Source organism: Conger conger, chromosome 6 (assembly GCF_963514075.1).
Source record: "Conger conger chromosome 6, fConCon1.1, whole genome shotgun sequence".
Lineage (NCBI taxonomy): Eukaryota > Metazoa > Chordata > Actinopteri > Anguilliformes > Congridae > Conger > Conger conger.
Window position 1 is genome coordinate 40,312,497 of NC_083765.1, and position 23,437 is coordinate 40,335,933.

General features: G+C 45.2%; 1 protein-coding gene across 1 annotated transcript in view; it reads left to right on the forward strand.

The window, feature by feature from the left end:
• The first annotated feature begins 8,668 nt into the window (after positions 1-8,668).
• LOC133131552 (collagen alpha-1(XXV) chain-like) overlaps positions 8,669-23,437 on the forward strand; it is a 65,125-nt gene continuing 50,356 nt past the window's right edge. The window contains exons 1-5 of the mRNA XM_061246927.1: positions 8,669-8,800; positions 10,096-10,122; positions 12,657-12,683; positions 21,035-21,106; positions 22,041-22,157. Coding sequence (XP_061102911.1) covers positions 8,669-8,800; positions 10,096-10,122; positions 12,657-12,683; positions 21,035-21,106; positions 22,041-22,157 — 375 coding nt within the window. The remainder of the gene's footprint in view (positions 8,801-10,095; positions 10,123-12,656; positions 12,684-21,034; positions 21,107-22,040; positions 22,158-23,437) is intronic.

Here is a 23,437-nt window from a genome sequence, read left to right on the forward strand (position 1 = left end):
TAGACTCTGGATCTGCACTTCTGCTTTGAGTGGTACTGTACTACTGTGTGCAACTTTCAGACCTGGGTGCTGTAAGGGGGATTTGGTCAAATGCAGCAATATTTCGGCATAGAATCTCCAATTCATCATCTTTCCCCAAGTTATGTAACCCATGTAATTTTATTTAATACTTGACAAATGAGTTATAAGCTTTAATGGAGGATCCTCTTGGTATAGAATGTCTGTAAGGTGATCTAATTCCAAGTCGGTTCAGTGTAATTTGGCACTGTGAGCTACAGGAACCATAGCGGCAAGTAACTAATCTGTAAAATAAATCTGTAAAATATAGGGTTACATGTATTAATATTGTTCTGTGCTTTTATGACCTGTGAGAAAAAAACCTATTTGTGTTGAAGCACAGGGTTTTTTTTATCATCTTACTCTGAGGTTGGAGTAGAATGGAAGTGCATCACCTATCATTAGTCTGTGTCATTAAAGCCATGTTTTCTCTCCCCTAATGTGACCTTATCCTCTTTTTATGAAGAACATGGCTGCCTTTAAGAGAGTTTTGATGCCAGGGCCTCTCCTCATAGGATCAGTTTGAGAGGAGGGTGATGAGTTGATCTCTCTCTCTCTCTCTCTCTCTCGCTCTTTTGCGAGCATTGGTGCTAGATCTGATGATAATGTCATTATGTACACCGGCTAATAAAGTCATTAAAAAGCTGTCACAGTCCATATGAACAGGCTCCTTATGAAATGCGGGGTAGATGGCCACTGGGGGGTGCATAGGATATTGGGAGGTGGATAGGAGGGGGTGCATAGGATATTGGGAGGTGGATAGGAGGGGGTGCATAGGATATTGGGAGGTGGATGGGGGGGGTGCATAGGATATTTGGAGGTGGATAGGGGGGGGTGCATAGGATATTGGGAGGTGGATGGGGGGGGTGCATAGGATATTTGGAGGTGGATAGGGGGGGGTGCATAGGATATTTGGAGGTGGATAGGGGGGGTGCATAGGATATTTGGAGGTGGATAGGGGGGGGTGCATAGGATATTTGGAAGTGGATGGGGGGGGTGCATAGGATATTGGGAGGTGGATAGGGGGTGGTGCTGGGATATTTGGAGGTGGATAGGGGGTGGTTCTGGGATATTGGGAGGTGGATAGGGGGTGGTTCTGGGATATTGGGAGGTGGATAGGGGGTGGTGCTGGGATATTTGGAGGTGGATAGGGGGTGGTTCTGGGATATTGGGAGGTGGATAGGGGGTGGTGCTGGGATATTTGGAGGTGGATAGGGGGTGGTGCATAGGATATTGGGAGGTGGATAGGGGGTGGTGCTGGGATATTTGGAGGTGGATAGGGGGTGGTTCTGGGATATTGGGAGGTGGATAGGGGGTGGTTCTGGGATATTGGGAGGTGGATAGGGGGTGGTGCTGGGATATTTGGAGGTGGATAGGGGGTGGTTCTGGGATATTGGGAGGTGGATAGGGGGTGGTGCTGGGATATTTGGAGGTGGATAGGGGGTGGTGCTGGGATATTTGGAGGTGGATAGGGGGTGGTGCTGGGATATTTGGAGGTGGATAGGGGGTGGTTCTGGGATATTGGGAGGTGGATAGGGGGTGGTGCTGGGATATTGGGATAAAGGTGTGTTTAGTGTACAGGCTTTTTTTAATTCATGTATCCTCTTAGCCCAGAACCTTATCTTTGGATGTGCCCATGATTATTCATACACTACATTGCAATGGTACCTCAGAAACAAGTTTTGCTTCTCGCTTTTACACACACACACACACTTGTGACACACTGACAGTTTTATTCATAATTTAATCCCACAAACACCCACTATAGCCAAAAACAAACACAAAACCCTGTACTGTTTTGTAATACAAGCACCTATTACCATTCTTCTCCTGTCCAAATAATAACGTTTCAGAGCAGAAAAATTGCATTTTAATTGGGCGGAATCATCTTTCAGTGAATCATTATTGTGCCGAGAGACGTTTTTTGAACAAAAGAGCTGAAAATTGAGCATCACATTCATTTTGGTGTCTTTTTTATGGCAATAAAGCGGTTTTATGTTCATGTTTCGTTTGCATAAAACTCACATTTGAGTTTTGAGACCAAACACCCTCTCTCACATTACAGGTTCCCAACTGGCACAGGGTCTGCTAACGGAGTCATTTGTGCGGTGAACTGCTTCATGTTTGCACTGCTCATCACATGAGAGCCGCAGGGTGTGCTGGTTCTTGTTTTCGCCTTAAAATCAGCAACCAATTCAGACCAATGAAACCAGGTGAGGCGAGTTAACGGTGTAATTAACTGCTTTAATTGATAAATTAAGTGCTGAGTAACGACAAAAGCCAGCACACCCCGTGGCTCTCCAGGACCAGGGTTCCCGACCCCTTGACTAAATGCTTGTCTATAAAGTAGGCCTAAAAATTTTCAGTCAGACTTTAATTTTGAAGTGAGAGAATCTCCACACTCCAGAAGATAGACCTCACTGAAAGGCCTTGATGGTGGACCATGGACATTATTAGAGTTTGGCAGTTTTAGCAAAGCTAATGTTATGTAAGTACTATATATGTACAAACATTAATATGTGTAATAAATAAGACTGGTCCTATTGGTTGAACTCTCCTTCTCCCTCCAGTGGCCATTTTGTGACACTATCTCTCACACACCCACACACACACACACACACTGGTAACAGCCGCAGTCAAGGCACAGATTCAGCCAGACCGAAACCTCAGACCAGTCTCAGAGGGGGGCGGGGGCCTCCAAGCCAGAACCACGGGGGTGTTGGAATGCACCCCTCGATTTTAAGACCATGTTTTACAGGGGTTGCCACTGCTGCAACTTATGTTAGCGGAGCGTTTGTTACAGCCTGTCGTCAACATGGCGCGCGCGTAACCAGCATCTGCTATCAATCGCCCCGGACGCACCCATGAAATGGCCGAAGTCTGAGGGGCCGGCCCGCCTGTCGCTGAAACTGCTGGCTCTGGAGCCTGAAGCTCACTCCCTCTCCCATTTTTATCTACAGAAATCCATCTTCCTCCTCTCCCTCTTCCTCAACCAGCAGAAGGCTGCATGGGCCTTAGAGACCCTCCTGCCTCTCTCCTTTCCGTCTTCCTCTCTTCTCAGTTTCTTGCCCTCATCCCTCTCTCATCACTGATGTGTCTCGCTCTCATTGGTGCTTTCATTTGCACAGTAAGCCCGCCCCATAAACTCTCTCACACACACACACACACACACACATGCACACACACACACGCACACACACACACATGCACACACACACACACACACACACACACACGCACACGCACACACATGCACACACACACACACATACTCACTCACTGTCTCACAAACTCACACTCCCACACACCCAATGTGTCACTCATTCACACACACACACACACACACACACACACACACACACACACGCACACACACACATGCACACACACACACACACTCACACACACACACACATGCGCACACACACACACACACACACACACACACACATACTCACTCACTGTCTCACAAACTCACACTCCCACACACCCAATGTGTCACTCATTCACACACACACACACACACACACACACACACACACACACGCACACACACACACACATGCACACATGCGCACACACACACACACACACACATACTCACTCACTGTCTCACAAACTCACACTCACACACACCCAATGTGTCACTCATTCACACACACACACACACACACACACACACACACACATGCACACACGCACACACACACACACACACACACTCATATACTCACTCACTGTCTCACACACTCACACTCACACACACCCAATGTGTCACTCATTCACACACACACACACACACATGCACACAAGCACACACACACACACACACACACACACACACACACACACATACTCACTCACTGTCTCACAAACTCACACTCACACACACCCAATGTGTCACTCATTCACACACACACACACACACACACACATGCACACACACACACACACACTCATATACTCACTCACTGTCTCACACACTCACCCAATGTCTCACTCAGTCACACACTCACACACTATCACTCACCCACTGTCTCACACACTCTCTCACTCTCTCTTACACTCTCTCACACACTCTCTCACACTCTCTCTCACACACTCTCTCACACTCACACACTCTCCCCCACACTCTCTCACACTCTCTCACACACTCTCACACACTCTCACACACTCTCTCACACACTCTCTCACACTCTCTCACACACACTCTCACACACTCTCTCACACACTCTCTCACACACTCTCACACCCTCTCTCACACACTCTCTAACACACTCTCTAACACTCTCACACACACACTCTTCGTATCTCAGTCCCCTCCTCCAGTCACAGCAGCTCTTCCAGTGGACAGGGCAGTAAACGCCTGGCATCCTCCTCTCTCCTCCCTTTATCGCCCCGCTGCTCCTCTCTCCCCCCCCTCCTCCTGCCCATCCATCCTCTCCGCGGGTCGATATTCTCCGCCGCGGTTTGTCTTGGGAGGCGGGCTGTAAAACTGCACATCGTTAACCCGCCGCAGCCCTTTCCTCTGCACCCCGGGAGAGGGCGTCCGGTTCCGCGAGGCCCGCTCCCTTTCGTCCGTCCGCTGCCCGTCCAGATGGTTCCGGATCATTCTGCGGGCTCTGTTTGACAGCTGGACCCCACACCCCTGCAGCCCTCCGCGGAGAAGACCAGTGTAGATTATTCTGAGCCCTGAGAGGAAGAGGGAGGGGGGGGTAGGCTTTGCTTCCAAAAAGTGCAGATTGATGGAGTGTTTAGCGTTGCAGACGGCTGTGGCTTTCAGCATCACAGGGCCGGAACGGCTCACGGAATCTCAGCGGCGTTAACAGCCAATCGCAGCGAGCGGTGGAATCTGTCCAGTCACTGTGGAGCTCTTGCTGTCCAGGTCCTTGTCATTACCCAAATCACTCTTTTTTTCAGGCTCTTTATCTGGACGCCTCCCCCGTCAGAGGACCCATCTCAGCCCCGTGTCTGCGGGAATAAGGCCTTTTCACTTTTCCACATTCAGTTATTATGGGCTGAATTATGTTTTTACATTTTACTGAACCACATTTGTTCTCTGTTATAGTCTCAGCCTTTCATGTCCTGGTAAATATTTAATGAGCTCAATCAAACCAGTTATTAAGAGCTCATCTGGAGAAACGCTCCCAGGCTGTGTGTGATGGACACTGAGAGCCAGGTTTAAGAGACGGGCTTGAATGGGGAATTTAAGGGTCGTATTGCTTTGGGTGGCATGGTCGTTATGAAGGATTGATTTAAGCCCATAGTGAGAAGTGAAATTTAGAAGAAAATGGGGTTTAGAGCAGGGGGTTTAACCAGTTTTGTTTCCGGGACCCCCACCCAGGGATCCCCCCATTATAAGTCAAAAAGGGTTGAATTTTTTTTTTTTTTTTTTAAGATTAATAAAGGGGGGGTGGTAAGATTGTATGTGCAGAATGGGAGGTGGAGGTTCAGATTGCCGTTATGAGTGCCGTCACCTCCTAGGAGAAGATCTGTACAGCTCAGAGTGACTGCGTGGCCTGAATTTCTTTTCATCTTCAGTAGTTATCAGAGGGGTGGTGGCCTTCCCGGATTTTGAGATGGGGTGTGGGATTAAATTGTATTAAACTCAAGAGCCTATCCTTGATGACATCACCAGAAGCCTGGAAGGATTCAGTTTCTGCAAAAATGTGTCTTTGAAATTTAAAAACCAAAATTGAGCCCCTTATTTTAGCCTCAGTCATCTGAGGTTTATAACTGCTGCTGAGTGCTTGGTAAAGTGTCGGGTTATCAGTTTTTTATTTTTTTCTTGGGATCAATTTTGGTATTTCAGTGTTCTTGCATTATTTTGATAACATTATCGGCTTGCCGTTACACTCTTCCAGAAAACGGATAATATTTCAAAGCCACTTCAATGACGAGACCTCATTGCTTGTGTAAAGGGAAACATTTCAAGGACTTTGAAGATGATTTATTGTAGGCCATTATGTCAGAGTTGATTAACTCAAGTATACTGCCCCCAGGTGAACAGTAACTGGTACTGCAGAAATGGCACACTGCTTGCACACAGCACACCCTTTCATGCACTAAGAAGACAAGCTTAGGCGCTTTCCTATGAATATATAATACAGCATTAAACTGCAAAGGGTGTTGTTACTTTCCCCTGTGTTGGAGTCTGAGTGCCTGTGGCTGACTCCTGCCTGCACAGAAATGATCTACGCCTGTGTTCACCCAGACTATAAGAATAAAGCTGGAAGCCCCTGTCCTGTGTGAAAACCATTTGAAGAGATACTTGTGAGCAGAAACTTGCTGAAAACTTTAACCTAACTTAAAACAAAGTTGAGTGGAATTTGCGGGGGTACATACTAGGTCATCCATATATATCCATATGTACTTCCACTCACTGAGAACTTTATTAGGAACCCCTGCTTATTCATGCGATTATCTAATCAGCCAATTGTGTGGCAGCAATGCAGTGCATACAATCATGCATATACGGGTCAGGAGCTTCAGTTAATGTTCACCTCAACCCTCAGAATGGGGGAAAATGCGATCTCAGTGATTTTGACCATGCTGTGTTTGTTGGTGCCAGATGGGCTGGTTTGTGTCTTTCTGTAACTATTGATCTCCTGGGATTTTCATCCACACTGCTCTCTAGAGTTTACTAAAAAACAAAAAGCATCCAGTCCTCAGCAGTTCTGCGGGTAGAAATGTATTATTAATGAGAGAGGTCAGAGGAGAAGGGCCAGACTGGTCAAAGCTGACAGGAAGGTGACAGTAATGCAAAGAACCACACACAACTGTGGTATGCAGAAGAGCATCTCTGAACACACAGCACATCAAACCTCTAAGTGGATAGGCTACAGCAGAAGACTTGAGTCTAAAAAATAGGTCTAAGAATACCTCATAAAATGCTCACTGAGTGTACTGCATATATTTTTACAGATTAGTTCAGTGAAGGCTTGGCGCTAATCTTTAAATCAACGGAATGGCTCATCCTATTGATCAGGCCCACTGTATCAGCAGATCCACATGCAATATCGATCCGTGTGTTTGTACAGTGCATCTGTACATCAATTTCAATACAGCCAATGAACACGAGCTGATTGTGTTTCTTCCGTGGTGTTTTAGTTTTTACAACCCAGTTATAATAAAGAAGCGAGTGGCATTAAGGGATTTTGGGTGGTATGTTCTCGTCAAAATGGCCGCCGTGGAGCCACCACTGAATCGTGCCCCGTTACATGGTAGCTGTGGCCAGGACCGCCCTTCTGATTGGATAACTGGTCGGGCAGGGAGGGTTCTGATTGGCAGCTGTAATCTGACAGTCTGTTGCGCAGGCCTCAGGAATGATGTTGCCTGGCAACTCGGCTGTATTATTGCAGTGGTGGCTGGCGTTCAGGTGATCAGGGCGTGATTGTCAGGAGTTTTGACAGGGAAAGGTTTGATCTGCACCTGGTTCATTTCAGGCAGGTTGTAATCCCAAATCCAACAGCATGTCCTGGAAGTATGCCACTTCACTTGATCTCTACATCATAAAGCCTATGATGTGGTGATTAAGTTTCATAAATAGGCATGACTGGGAATGTCTTCTGACAGATGTCATAACACTGGCATAATGCATGCAATGAATATTTTATCAAATGTATGCTGAAATGTACTGTATGCATAATAAGTGCTACTACATTTCTCTTGACTAGTAATAAGCTGTCATAACTGGTTATAACAACTGGTGTTATACAACATTATGGCAGTGTTTTCAGCTTTATGGTATATACACTCAGTGAGCATTTTATTAGGTATTTATTAGACTTCTGCTGCTGTAGCCTATCCACTTAAAGGTTTGAGATGTTGTGTGTTCAGAGATGCTCTTCTGCATACCTCTGTTGTAATGTATGGTTATTTGCATTACTGTCACCTTCTTGCAGTGCTGCTGCTCACTGGATGTTTTTTGTTTTTCAAACCATTCTCTACAAACTGTAGAGTCTAGAGAGTTGTGTGTGAAAATCAGCAGTTTCTGAGAAACTCAAGCCACCCTGTCTGACATCAACAATCATTCAACAGTCAAAGTCGCTTGGATCACATTTCCTCCGCATTCTTACATTTGGTCTGAAAGAACAGCTGAACCTCTTGACCATGTCTGCATGCTTTTATGCATTTAGTTGTTGGCAAATAATTGGCTGAATAAATATTTGCATTAACAAGCTGGTGTACAGGTCTACCTAATAAAGTGCTGACTGAGTAAATATTAAGTGAATCCATGCTCCTGCCTGGATGTGTCCAGGTTTCTTCAGAGAATCGGAGAACGGAGACAAGCACTGGGTCTGCAGTGCGAGAGCTGTTGTCTTGTTCTTGAGCTCCGCCGTGCGAGGATATGCATAAAAAGTGACGGTGCATATATAAGCGACTTCTGTGGCAGTGTTTCCAGAACAATCTGCAGCGTAGGCGGACGCACACAGCTCATCCGCTCATCCATCAGCGGAGACGGATAAATACACCAGCGCCGGTTATTCAATTTGCAGTTAATTTTCCAAAAGGTACCGGCTGAGCCATTTATGTGTAATGAAGTTTAAAGCCATAAAACAACTGGAAGGCTGTGTTCAGGCCTGCTGGACACCCCAGACGAGGTTAACTGATGGTTCGGCCTGCGGAAGCGTGCGCCCCCCGAAGGCACAGAGCTCACGGCTCGCTGCCTGACAGACTGCGGCCGCTAGCTTACACCGCCACCATCCAGACGTCCATATGTCCATATGTCCAGCATGCCAACGTGTGCATACCTGTCCTTCATAAAGAGAGTTAGGTCACACTTCACTATTAGCTTCACGAATTAACATTAGCTAATGGCGTTGTTAATGATTAATTAATGACGTACAAATACATTCATTAAGAATTGAATTAACTTTTCATTAGTTAATGCATTTCTGAACTACTAACTAATGTATTAGTTCCACAAATGTTTGTACATTAGCAAACCTAAAATTAGTTGGTTACATTAGCTAAACGTAATTGGTTGACAAATCCACTTAGTGAGCAATTTATTAGGTAGACCTGTACACCAGCTTGTTGATGCCAATATTTATTCAGCCAATCATGTGTCAGCAACTAAATGCATAAAAGCATGCAGACGTGGTCAAGAGGTTCAGCTGTTGTTCAGACCAAATGTCAGAATGAGGAAGAAATGTGACCTAAGCGATTTTGACCGTGTTGGTGCCAGTCTGTAAGGTTTGAATCAACACTGCATTTCACAATGGAAATTGCAGCACTGTTGCGGTACTTCAGCCTTAAGAGAGACAGACAGAAGCTGGTTTAGAGTAGATCGATAGATAAACAGAGGAACTACAGTATCTGAGTCTAAAGCATGGATTCTCAGACCTGGCCTCGGGGGTTGTTATTACTGCTGGTTTCTTCCCCTCCAATCAGGACTGATTTAAACCTGAGACACTGGAGTTACATCTTAATTAAATCTCAATCGATCAGTTATCCGGTGGAAAAGAGAACCTGCAGTACTACTGCCCTCGAGGGATAGATTTGAGTATCTCTGCTCTAAAGAATCTTGAGTATCTCTGCTCTAAAGAATCTTGAGTATCTCTGGTCTGTAGAATCTTGAGTATCTCTGGTCTGTAGAATCGTGAGTATCTCTGGTCTAAAGAACACTTGTGTAGTTCTGCGTATCCACAGACATTCAGATCAAGAGCCTGAGGTAAGTCTATCTAAGAGCCATTTATTCTCTGATTGAGATCTGATTTAAATTCATTCAATTTTCTCTTGGCACAAAGCATTCCTTTTATTGAGTGGTCGGCTCAGTCAATGGCGGATTAAAAGCGTGTGATTCAGGCAGAAATATTGCTGCATTTTTGTCCTTGAAATTTCCTCCTTCAGCCAGTCCAACGCTAGAGAGTATAGCGCTGCAATAAGGTTGGAAGTGGCAGACTCAACGTTCAAGAAACGTAACTGTAAAAAACAGTGACCGCATTCGTACAGAATATTTACTGCGCAAAATAATTAAGGTATAAATACTTTCCCCTGTGCTTGTCATTTTGTGTTGTTCTTTTTTCTCTTCAGGGTGCTGCTGGTCTTAAAGGAGACAAGGTACAGTTACCAAACAACTGAATTCTGTGCATATTTACCCCCCCCCCCCATTCCATAGGCTTCTATAATTTTAATAATAATGTCTTCAGAAATATCATTTGCATGACATTCTCTGGTTGCCACTCGGGACCGTCTTGTTTGGAAACATTGAAAATCCCCTCATTGTGTAGAAACCCAAGGTGAACCGCATTAATGATATTGCATTAATATGCTCCAGTGAACAGACTTTAATACAGAACGTGGGAGAGAGTTTGGAAATGGAATCTGGCGGGGGTGGAAACACAAAGAAACAGAAACAGAAAGTCATTATCGGCCTGGAGATTGTGTGAGCGCGCGCACGCTTTACAGATACCCGTCACCTGGAAAGGATTAAAGGCACACAAATGCTGAGCTCCCTGTGGAAACTCTGCCTTGTGCTGCTTCCACACTCCTTTCTGGGAGATACCAGCCCGTCTCTGAGTCTGAGGCGGCTGTTCAAGGTCAAGGCACTTAAGGTCAGATTGGCGCTGTGGAAAAATGGATGCACAGCGCTAGCACTGAAAACTCACATCGCGCTAGCACTGAAAACTCACATCGCGCTAGCACTCAAAACTCACATCGCGCTAGCACTCAAAACTCACATCGCGCTAGCACTGCATGCTCACTTTGCACTAGCACTGCATGCTCACTTTGCACTAGCACTCAAAGCTCACGTCGCACTAGCACTCAAAGCTCACGTCGCACTAGCACTCAAAACGCACATCGCACTAGCACTCAAAACGCACATCGCGCTAGCACTGAATACTCACATCGCGCTAGCACTCAAAGCTCACGTCGCACTAGCACTCAAAGCTCACGTCGCACTAGCACTCAAAGCTCACGTCGCACTAGCACTCAACGCTCACATCGCACTAGCACTCAAAACTCACATCGCGCTAGCACTGCACTCTCACTTTGCACTAGCACTCAAAGCTCACGTCGCACTAGCACTCAAAGCTCACGTCGCACTAGCACTCAAAGCTCACATCGCGCTAGCACTCAAAACTCACATCGCGCTAGCACTGCACTCTCACTTTGCACTAGCACTCAAAGCTCACGTCGCACTAGCACTCAAAGCTCACGTCGCACTAGCACTCAACGCTCACATCGCACTAGCACTCAAAACTCACATCGCGCTAGCACTCAAAACTCACATCGCGCTAGCACTCAACGCTCACATCGCACTAGCACTCAAAACTCACATCGCGCTAGCACTGCACTCTCACTTTGCACTAGCACTCAAAGCTCACGTCGCACTAGCACTCAAAGCTCACGTCGCACTAGCACTCAACGCTCACATCGCACTAGCACTCAAAACTCACATCGCGCTAGCACTGCACTCTCACTTTGCACTAGCACTCAAAGCTCACGTCACACTAGCACTCAAAGCTCACGTCGCACTAGCACTCAACGCTCACATCGCACTAGCACTCAAAACTCACATCGCGCTAGCACTCAAAACTCACATCGCGCTAGCACTCAAAACTCACATCGCGCTAGCACTCAAAACGCACATCGCGCTAGCACTGCACGCTCACTTTGCACTAGCACTCAAAACTCACATCGCGCTAGCACTGCACGCTCACTTTGCACTAGCACTCAAAGCTCACGTCGCACTAGCACTCAAAGCTCACATCGCGCTAGCACTCAAAACTCACATCGCGCTAGCACTGCACTCTCACTTTGCACTAGCACTCAAAGCTCACGTCGCACTAGCACTCAAAGCTCACGTCGCACTAGCACTCAACGCTCACATCGCACTAGCACTCAAAACTCACATCGCGCTAGCACTCAAAACTCACATCGCGCTAGCACTCAAAACTCACATCGCGCTAGCACTCAAAACGCACATCGCGCTAGCACTGCACGCTCACTTTGCACTAGCACTCAAAACTCACATCGCGCTAGCACTGCACGCTCACTTTGCACTAGCACTCAAAGCTCACGTCGCACTAGCACTCAAAGCTCACGTCGCACTAGCACTCACAGCTCACGTCGCACTAGCACTCTAAGCTCACGTCACACTAGCACTCAACGCTCACATCGCGCTAGCACTCAAAACTCTTAAATATGCACAGCACATCTCATTTTGTGTGCCCCGTTTCAATTCTGATCCATTAACACTCAGTGTGTCATTACTATGTTTTGCAAACACATGTTCCCCTCAAACCCACATGCACGTGGGCACACGTGGACACACACACCCACAAACACATGCTCACAAATACACCACTCACCATGTTACCATACACACACAGGCTGTGTGCACACAGAAATGCACATGATGCGTGCACATACACTCACACACACAGGGCCGATAATGCCCCCACCCCCTGCCTCGATCTGTGTTATCATAAGACTTTCATAAAACTCTGCTCTTGACCACTGCGGTGTTGGTGTTCTTTGCGTGGTTTGAGTGGAATGGTTTGAGTTATTTCTCACAAGCTGGTCCCCCCCCCCATGAACTGTGTCTGGCTCTTCCCGTTGCTCATAACCCTTTTCCCTGCCTCCTCCAGGGCGATCCAGGAGACCCAGGACCTCGGGTATGTATCATTCCCTGAGTCATTTCAGGGACCTGGAATAAAAATCACTTATTTTATCTTGTGAGTCATGCTGCTTCAAAACATATGAGTGTGATAGTTGAGTGTCAGCACACAGAAAGTATACAGGTGGACTAATGCTCATGTCAGCATTTTTAAATGATGATATCGAACTGCGTAATGTTGGCTTATGAATGTGGTGTGTACAGTTATGTGATTTCATAGGTAATATATTTTTATTCAACACAAAGCTTGTTTTGCACTAAAGTGCACTACCGGTTGATGAGACTTCTTGAGATTCTGTTGAAGTGATGAGTCATGGACAATCTGTTTGTTTATCGTCAATAAAAGCAAAGGCTGGTTGGTTTCATTTCTTACTGAAATCAATATGTAGATCTGAGTCTCAATCTGACTTTTCCTTTATTAGCAGATAAGGCTTCAAGTAAACAGCCCCCAGGTTTTCTCTGTGCTGGGAACTTGCTGTGTTTGCTTACATCCAATCTGTTACTGAGCTAAAGTTATGGAAAACATGTTCTTTCGTGATTTTTCCTTTCACCTTAACACCACTTAGGTGTGGTTAATTGGCTTAGTGCTGGGATCAGGAACTTCCAGTCCTCCTGGTCAAAGAACTGCTGGTTTTCCACCCTCCCTTTACCTGGGAGTCAGGAGTGAAGGCAGTCTGGCTAATCCGTAGCACAAATTACCCGGGAGAAAAGAGAACCAGGGCTGGGTTTGGATTGGAGGGCCAGAGTTAAGGTCCTCAGGCTAAGGTGGTTGACTGGGATGTGGAAAGTCTGTGGTTCAAGCTCCAGATCAGCTGTTGGGCCCTTGAGCAAGGCCCTTAACCCCACATTGCTCCAGGGGTGATTGGCCACTGCTTAGTCTAACTATAAAAAACTGTGCCAGCTAAATAACTGTAATGTAATACTAATAATAATTCAGTCCATGATTAAATCAGTTAAAATGTAAAGTATAAACTCTCATAAAAATAAAAAATAGAAATGCCAGGTAGCACACTACAAACGAATGCATTAATTGATCTGGCTAATTAATAGTCTTGGGTTGTTAATATAGGACATTTTTCCTATTGGCATGCAGTGCATAGCTATTTCTGACAATGTGGCATTAAGGGGGGAATTATAATTTAATTTACATTAAAAGCTGATAACAATTAAGAGTGAGTTACTGTAAGAGACTGCGGTTATGATGAGTAATCATTGGAGGCGTTTAGCAAGTGGAACAATCATATGTGCAGGTTATGTCTCAGTCGATGCAATTTATTAAAATCTGTCCAGTTCAGGGCTGGAAATATCTGCCAAAATGCGTTACCTCGGTGGGGAATCAGTTTCTTCAAATATAAAAAATATAACTGACTTCCATGCCACAGAAGACAAGCAAAAGAAAAGACTGCAGGAAAATAAGTATGTTTGACAGACGTCACACTTAAGCGATTTAGTGTCAGTTTCGTGACTCACTTTCTCGACTCTGGTACTTTAGCCAAACTTCCCTGACAGCAGACTTTACTGTTACCTGGAACAAAAGGGCAGGATGGTCATCTGTGCTTAAAATAAAAAGTGTGGATGAGAGAGAGAGGGCTGTGGAGTGAAGCACAAGGCAAAGTCTGCTTTATTACGGCTGCAGTCTCGCAGGGATTTAACCGGTCTTCAGACCCGACGGGGGAATCGAGTTTGTGGTCTGGGCCTTGCAAAGCTGCCCCTGCAATCCCTTTCAAACTCGTTACCCACCCTGCAAGGGAGCTACCCCGTGAGCTAAATTAACTTATAGCGCGCATTCCCGCCATCCCAGGAAACCGTTGGGATGCTGACGAAAGGCGCCATCGCCACCAAATTGAATCAGGCCTCAGAAAATTGTATATTGGCTTTGCGATAAATTAGCAGGGAACGTGTTAACGGAGCTAAGATGGAAGGGTGCCAGAAAAGATTTGTTTGATGCAGCTGTAATTAGATGGGCTGCTTGCTCTCAATGCTGCTTTTAATTGCGCTGCAAAAAGGTCTCTCTCTAAAACCCTGCTGCTGTTGGAGTGCATCTGAGCAATTATTGTCGATACAACTTCGTTATTGAGCAGATGCAGAAAACTTCTAAAGCAATTTGCCAGATTTTCATAAGCCCATGATCACTTCACTTCTGGGTATTTTTATTTTTTATTCTTGTGCTTGTTTCAAACCTCAGAGGCAATGTTCTTGCTCCAGTTTAATAGAGGTGTATGTCTGTTCACCAGCTTTATTCACAAACTGTTTAGTGTAGTTTAGTATATCGCATCTTCATTTTTAAAACCTGATTGCAAGGAGAAGAGTGGGGGGGGGGGGGGGGGGGTGAGTTCATTAATAACTCATTTGTCATGTACTCCCATTAGCCCAACTCTTGTTATAGGTAGTTCACATTACAATTTATATCCCTACATTTTGCACATAACTCATTATTCCTGTGTGGTAGCTATAGCAACTGGAACTAGTCTCTACTTCAGATGAGACATTACAGCAAGGTCTTTATTACAGATCTTCCTTAAAAAGAGTAAGGGCTTTGTGTATCCTGGTAAAATTCTGACAGAAAACCTGGCCCGGTAATCGTCCTTGTAGTTGGTCGTGCAAGCATTTGCATAGTGTGAGCAATGCGAACAGCTGTCGTGTGTTAACTCACAATCTCTACAGAGCAAAAATTTGCTAACAATCTGAGTTGACATATCATACAAGCAGAACTGTGGGGGTGCATGTGCATGTCTAAACCTAAGTACCAGGGTGGTACTTCCTTTGCTACCCACTGTGTAAAAGGTCACTGACCTGCACCAGCTGTGTAGGGCTGGTGGTGGGGTCAAAGGTCAGAAAAACATCAATTATCGAGAAGCCCCCCCACATTGTACAACCCCCAGGTAGCTGCACATAGGACTCTGTTTAGACTGTGCAATGATTTAAAAAGTTATATTGAGTTACTGGTCCGTCATGAGGTAGAATTAAAAACCGAGGTCTGTGTGGGGTGTCTGTGGTTTGTGTTTATTTTATTGCCGTTTGTTTTCTTTTTATAGTGTTTTCATTAGTGCAGCCACATAACTATCTTGCTCCGCTTGTCCATAGTGATGTTATTTAACGCTGTGCTGTATGTGGTGGTGAAAGGGGGGGGGGGAGGGGGGGTGCAGTTTGAATTAAAATTCACATGTAAAGCCCTTGAGATTTCAGGGATTATATTTATTTGGGGGGAGCGGTAGTCAGTTGAACGTGCCTGCCTCTTGTGTTTAATCTTGTGATGCACACAGTGATTTCAGACTGCCGAGGAACCTTCCAATAAACATTCCAGAGGTCCTCATAAAAGCTTTATTATGTTTTCACAAAAGACAGATCACCAGGTCATCTTCATGAATTTAGCATTTTGAAAGAAGAAAGAAGAACTTCCCACTCGCCTGTAAATATGAGAACCTTCCGGAAGGCCTCTGTTCAGCTTGATTTACATCTCCTGACAGAGATCCGCATTCCCTAATCAGGCAGGAAAGTCAAGCTTCAGCATAATGATGTGTTTTAAATCTGATCGTATCGATCCAGCGTAAAAAAAAAACAACAATAAAAATTTTTTTTAAAGCCAGTGTTTAAACCTGGCTAAAATAAGCACTAAGGAGGAAGTAGGTGATGTGTAATATTATATTAATATGTAATATTAATAATGTATGCACTTACATAGGCCTCTACCCAGGGCTTACAGTAGGCACTCTCGGCAGAGGTTGTCCAGAAATGTTGGCTCATCACTCCTTGTAACTTTAAAAAACTGTATCGTAAACATATGCATTTCAAACACCTTTCCAGGCCCTTATCCTCTCATACATCATTGATGAAGGTCTCTGGAATTAACCGCGGTTTGGAGCGCGAGGGGGAAGATGCGATGCTGTCAGATTGCTCATCTTGCCGTTTCTCATGTTTTGGAAAATGCGCGGCCTGTTGAGGAAAATCACTGGCCCGGAGTCGGGATTATGGGCAGTGTAATGGATCCCGTCTGCTCTGATCGCATAAGCTTTCCGAGGATAAACATTCCCCAACTCATTTATTTGTGTTGATTCCCTGCCATCGATTTATTGAGCCGGGTGTCTAGTGAAATGTTTAGAGATTTACAGAACGAGTGTTACTGGTGTTACCCGCCACCCGCCCACGCCCCACCGTCACTGTATAGAAATGAGAAATTTAAAGCGAAAGTTTTGCACACAGAAAGTATTTTCAAAACTGTTTGGCTCATTGGTCAGATAATGTAAGTGTCAAACTCGAAGCTGAATGCTTTTTGATGGCTGTGGAGCCTGTACAGTTGAGTTGTACAAGTTTGTCACAGCCAAATTTATGATGATCCTCTTATAGAGAACGAGGTACAAGCCTGTCGTGGGCCTCTTGTTTTAGGATACTTATCTCCATGAGAAGATTGGTGTGTTTTCCGGGGGATAGATTGACACACTAGGCACAATGCTTACATCAGAAAAGGGGCGGATGTTAAATATGAATCGGAGAAAGAAGATATTTCCTGGTTCAGTGGGCAGCAGAGCAGCTTTAGATGGGTTAAAATACTCTTCTTTTTTTATGGTATTCCGTATTTTACTGGGTAGTAATATAACTTCAGACACTTTGTGCAATCACAAGCGTTAAGGCGGTAAGGCTCGAGTCTTGCGTCAAAACGTCTTCAACTGTTCTGGAGTTGCGAGGCACCCTTTAAGCCTCAGCGTTTTTCTAATAATAATGAGGCCTGCACCCTGCGAATGGAGCATTCATGAGGGAATATAAGGAAGAAGTTAATAATTTAAGTACAAAGGGGCAAGCCCATGAAAGGCTTTAAAGGTAAGAAGTCGTATCTTATAGTCAATTCGCAATTCAGTGAAGTCAAGCTAACACTTGGCTGATGTGCTCAAATGTCCTTGTTCTAGTGAGAATACGAGCTGCTGCATTCTGAATGAGCTGGAGCCCTTTCAGAGAGGAATTTGCACATCCAGACAAAAGAGCGTTGCAGTAATCAAATATTTAAGTAACAAAAGCATGGACTAGCTTTTCTGCGTCATGTAAGGACAGTATTTTCTGAATTGTAGAGATATTCTAAATATTCAAGTGATAAAAGGCAACCTAAGAGATGTTTTTAATATGTGTATGAAAGGCAAGATCTGGAATAAGATTAACACCAAGATCTTTGATCACAATACTTGGGATGGGAATTACATGAATGTTTGGCATGTAGTTAGATAATTTGCAACTCAGGGACTTGGGCCCCACTACCATTATCTCTGTCTTATCAGAGTTTAGTAAGAGGAAGTTGTGGGTCATCCATTCCTTTATGTCTCTAAGACAAAGCTTCGTCAGGTTTGACTGATAGATACAACTAGGTGTCAAAGTCTGTGGTATGTGTCCAGATGCTAAAGAAGCATTGACAATATGTAACAGTGGTGTTCCAATCACTGTTAGTAGCTCCTTCAATGGCTTTGTTGGGATCAGGTCTAGAAGACAAGAATGAATAATTAACTCAATGAGATCTATTGGAGCAAAAGACATTGGCTCAGACAGTCAGAGCCAACGTCTGGTAGTCGGAGGGTTGCCGGTTCGATCTCTTGTTGGGTGGATGGAATTGGAAGGGCAGATCTATAAGAGATGTGGTAGAATGACTTTGATGACAAAATGATAAAAATCAAGGACAAGACTCAAAGAAATTCATAAAGTCATTGCTACTGAATGCTAACACAGGGATCAACATTGTTCATAGTCAGTCTTGCAACAGTATTAAACAGGTGCCTAGGATTGTTTCTATTTTTGTCTATTTAGGTAGAGGAATATGAGGAACGTGCTGTGGGGAGGGCCCGTTTATAGGTTAGTAGGCTGCCTTTCCAAGCATAGAGGAATACCTGCAATTTGGTAGAACGGCATTTGCGCTAAAGTTGGCATGACGCGTTCTTATGACAGACTTTCCTCTTAAGACGTGTGATGGTATCCAGGGTTCCTCATGTATGCTGTCGGTCAGCTGATCAATTGAGTTGAATTTTACGGACATTCAAATAAAAAGTTAAAAACAAGTATTTTGGGTATTTGCTTTCACTCCAAAGTGGTTTGAGGACTTGCCCGAGACTTGGCTCGATAAAAGCAGAGCTTTGATGATTCTGCTAATTGAAAATAAGACTAATTGAAAATAATAATAGCTTGTAGCAGTTTCTGCTCAGGCTTGGATTATGAGCCTCTCTGAGTAGTGAGACGTACGCCGTCTGTGCCAGCAGCTGAGCTCAAGCGTGAAGGGTGTTAACAACACGGCTGAGGCCCAGATGTTCTTTATATACTGTCGCAAATAAGCATTCTGGGTGGGGAAGGGGTCTTTTTTTAATAGCATATGTGATATGGTCCTGGAATCGGACTGTGGCCAGCAGCAGTGGTGCACTATCCAAATGAGAAACAACTTTTTGTTTGTGCAGCAAATTCTCCAGTCATTTGTCACTATACACTGTATAGTGGACCTGGGCCTAAACCCCCCACCCCCACCCCCACCCCCGCCCTAGAGCAAGCCTAGGAAAGACTCCATCGGTGGGACAGATAGGAAGAAAAATTGAGTGAGCCAGAGAAGTCAGAGGGGAAGCTTATCCTACCCACTGCACTGCCGTGCTTTAGCTGTCTTCCAGGGGGCCCGCTGTAGAGTAGAGGGCCCCACTGTAGAGGGCCCCACTGGAGAGCCCTTCTGCAAAATGCTGGCGGACAAGCAGCAAGGCCGATGCTGAAGCAATAGCTGGCTTGTGGGTAATGGTGGTGTATGGGTTAGGGTGGTTTGTGGGGTCATGGTGTTTTGTGGGGACATAGTGGTTTGTGGGGTTACTGTTTTTTGTGGGTTCGGGGTGTTTGTGGGGTCACCATGATTTGTGGGGTTGTGGTGTTTTGTGGGGACATAGTGTTTTGTGGGGGTCACTTTTTTGTGGGTTAGGGGGTTTGTGGGATCACTGTGATTTGGGGGGCCCTGGTGGCTTTTCCGGTGTGACTGTGTGTGTGTCCCCAGGGGCTCCCGGGCCTCCCTGCATTGGCAGCTTTGCAGAGCAATCAGATCCTGACCGTCAAGGTTTGTGGGTGTGGTCTCGGAACCAGGCCAGCCAATCAGACACAGCACACCCTGAGACACCTCAGTCAAATACCTGACAGACCTCTGATTCTGGTTTTGTGTTGTGGTCATTCACTAATGATATAAATATTGATATTATTATTATTTACTTAACCAACGTACTCCATCAGGGTGACTCGGCTCACTGAAAGAATTATTTAAAAAGTTAATTAAAAAGTGTAATGGTTGAATAAAATGTATGTCACTCAAAGATGCAACAGCATCCTGTGACCTCCAGTCTTCTGGCTTTAAGCAGGATTACTGAATTTGTTGGACAACTGCACTGAGTAAAACCCGGAACCCTCCCAATTCTGGAACATGGACTGAAGTAAAAGAGCTGTTCCGGGTTTTGCTCAGCACAGTTATCCAGTTAACTCAGTAATCCTGCTTTGTGGAACAGGGCCCTGGGCTGTGAACACATCTCACGTTGCAGCTGTTCCTTCCCTTTCCACACAAGACGCCAGATGGTATGAACATGATCTGGGCACAAGTTTCAATAAAACAAAAATACAAAAACAGGAATGTGTAATTACATTTTCTTAACCAATGATTTGTTTGGCTGGTACTGAGTGTGCCATGTTAAAGGAAAATCAGCAAATTGGGTGACATGAGAAGTAAATAATCTAATATGACGCATCAATTAAAGAACACCAGATGTTCACAGTTCATGGCCGTTATTAAAAGCCTTCAGTTTATAAGGTGGTATTTGTATGCCAAATACCTAGTTTGTGCTAGGTACATCTAACGATGCGGTGCATTGAATATCAGAAGAGCACATCCCTGGCTGCTATATTTACATTATTAAATAGCCTTTATTTATGATTTATCAGGTGGAAAGAGGTCGCTGTAAGTCAGGGATTTGGCTATGCCCCTCCTGGTGTCAGGTTCAGCCTGTGCTGTCTTTGTGGTCTGGTTTGACTCCGTGGCTTTCGTTGTGTGGAGCAGTGCCTTAATTGCGGAGAAATTCATTATTTTCTCCTTAAATTCGCCCTCCCACTGCGATGTCAACATTAGGTAGGTGCTAAAGATCAGGTCCAGACTCTTGTTTTACCTCCATGATGGAAAAGCCAGGGTTTCTCCCAGCAATAAAGGCACTGATCTCCTGTTTTTCTAATGTCCTAATGTTCTCCTTTTTTTGCCTTTTGCCCTTTGCATTTTGGGACCTCCTTGGACTATCTCCTCCCCAAACCTCCCGACTCTCACCTCTCAACCCTCGACCTCTGACATCTGACCTCTGACCTCACGCACCTGCTCAGATGGTCTTCCCTAAGATCAATCATGGCTTTCTTTCCGCCGATCAGCAGCTCATTAACCGCCGGCTCATTAAGGTAGTGCTCATCCTTAACCTCTTCTCCCCTTCTCTTCTCTCTCCTCCCTCTCTCCCTCCTTCTTTCCTCCCCTCTTCTCCCCTCCTGTCCTCCGTTTGCCTGCTTATTTTGGAATATACCAGGTTTCTATATTCTTTCCATTTACTCAAATATCATCTTTTGGGCCATGCAGAAAATGGAAGAAATGCTCAATTCTGGTGTCGCATTTAATTTCCTTGAAAACGTGTAAGAGCATGCTAACCCGTCTATAATTACTGGTTTTAATGGCAAGGACAGGACTCACGGTCCCTCTGTGAGGTTTAAACCCATCTCAGGAAAATTTCACCAGGTTTGGACCACTCTCTTCCTCAAACAGGGTTTCCCAGTCTCCTGGAGAATCACAGTGTGTGCTGGTTCTTGAGGTTACTCAGAACTTAACCGATGCATTTCAGCAGTAGATTACTCCATTAGCGCACCCTGTCATCGAGCGGATGCTAAACTTTTAATCGGGTTAATTGTAATTGGTTTCACTGCAGCTGAACCCTGTAACTGGGTTATTTGGATCTGCCCTGGCTGCAGACCTGCCCTGTGGTTCTCCAGGACCAGAACTGGGGACCCATTGCCCTGATAGAGCATCCATGGCACACCAGTGCAGCCTGTAGAACACCTGCAGCATTCTTCTCCTTCCATTTAATACCTTAATGTCATACCCCATAACACCTGCCTTTACAGCAAGCTGAGACTCTCTCCCTCTCTTTCTTTCTCCCACTCTTTCTCTCTCGCTCTTTCTCACTCTCTTTCTCTCACTTTGTCTCTCTCTCTCATTATCTCTCTGTCTCCCTTCCTCCCTCTCCCTTTCTTTCTTTCTCTCTTTGTTTCTCTCTCACTCTCTCTTTGTTTCTCTGTCTCTCCCTCTCTCCCTCTCGCTCTCTCTCTCTCTCCCTCTCTCTCTCAGGGTGATCAGGGCCAGGCTGGCCCCCCAGGTCCTCCCGGCCCTCCAGGCCCCCCTGGGCCCCGTGGCCCCCCAGGGGACACAGGAAAAGATGGTCCCAGGGGCCTGCCAGGGCTGATGGTGAGTAACGCCCTGTTCTCTCCCCAATTCAGAGTGCCCCAGTCATATTTTCATCAGTGCTCACTGCTGCAACCTCTGCTATGACCACAGGGTTACACATGATGGAGAGCGCAGACAGTCAACTTAGCCCCCACTTCTTACACTGTAAAAACCAAAACATGAGAGTTCTTTAGCATTGAGACTTAGAATGTTATTTCTTTGACCTTTTTGCTAAATAAGGTAAGGCAGTTTGACCCATTTCAAGATTTGGAAATGGAATAATAAGTTCACTTATTTAAGTTATTTTCTATATGAGAAAAGAAGAACAAGATGTTATTAGATCATATTAGATGAGACTAAAACGCTTGTAAAGATGGTATTTTTTTGCAGTCTATCCCAAAACCCCAGCCTGCACCGTGTGGGAGTGGTTGGCTAGCTAAAAGCTACATCAGTTCATTCCAATTAATGTAACCTTATTGTATTGTGTCCTGGATTTTTCCTGTATTGGGACATACCCCATATGCGTGCGGCACTGGGAGAGGTTGTGATCCCAGTGGGACTGAAGCCCTCCCTCCCTGGGCGGGTCTCCAGCCGGTCCTGCCTCTCCCCGCTGGGCTGCCAGCTGTGGCAGGCCCTGCTGGTCACAGACTCATCCGGCAGGGAAGCGCACGTAACAGCCTCCTCAAGGAACATTCCCAGAATAGGAACAGGGTGATGGATTGTCCGCAGATCATCAAATATCGGATTTTCTTTTTTTTGGCACAAGCCAAGAAGAGTCCCCCTATCCCACCCCCCTCAGCTCACCGCAAAATGTATTCCTCATGTGAGTCGATTACATAAGCGTTTAGCATGTTATTTTAAGATCCCCTTTTTGCTTGAATTTACTGGAAAACCTCTGAACTGTGAAATTTCAAAATATATTAACGTGAAGGAAAAGTTCCCGAATACTGTCAGAGGAAAGGATCATGTTAAGATGCAGAGACACATTACATGTTGTTCATACTGTTCGTGTTCTGCCTCGAGTCATATCGATTTTATTCGCTACGTGGTCGCATTCATCAGAATGAAACGAGATGCTTGTGTGAGCCCTTTCCATTTTTCAAATGGATTTTTCAGTTCTTGCTTTATTATCGCAGACTTCACTTAGTACTTGAGCGAGAGCCTTTATGAATCACCAGACACTGATATATTTAATATGAGCGGCAATGTTCTGTGACAGAACGAACCACGTCTTGAGTCCTGGTTTGACTCACGACACGAGCCTCGCTGAGAAATGAATAAATTAGCGGTGGTGCTTTAAT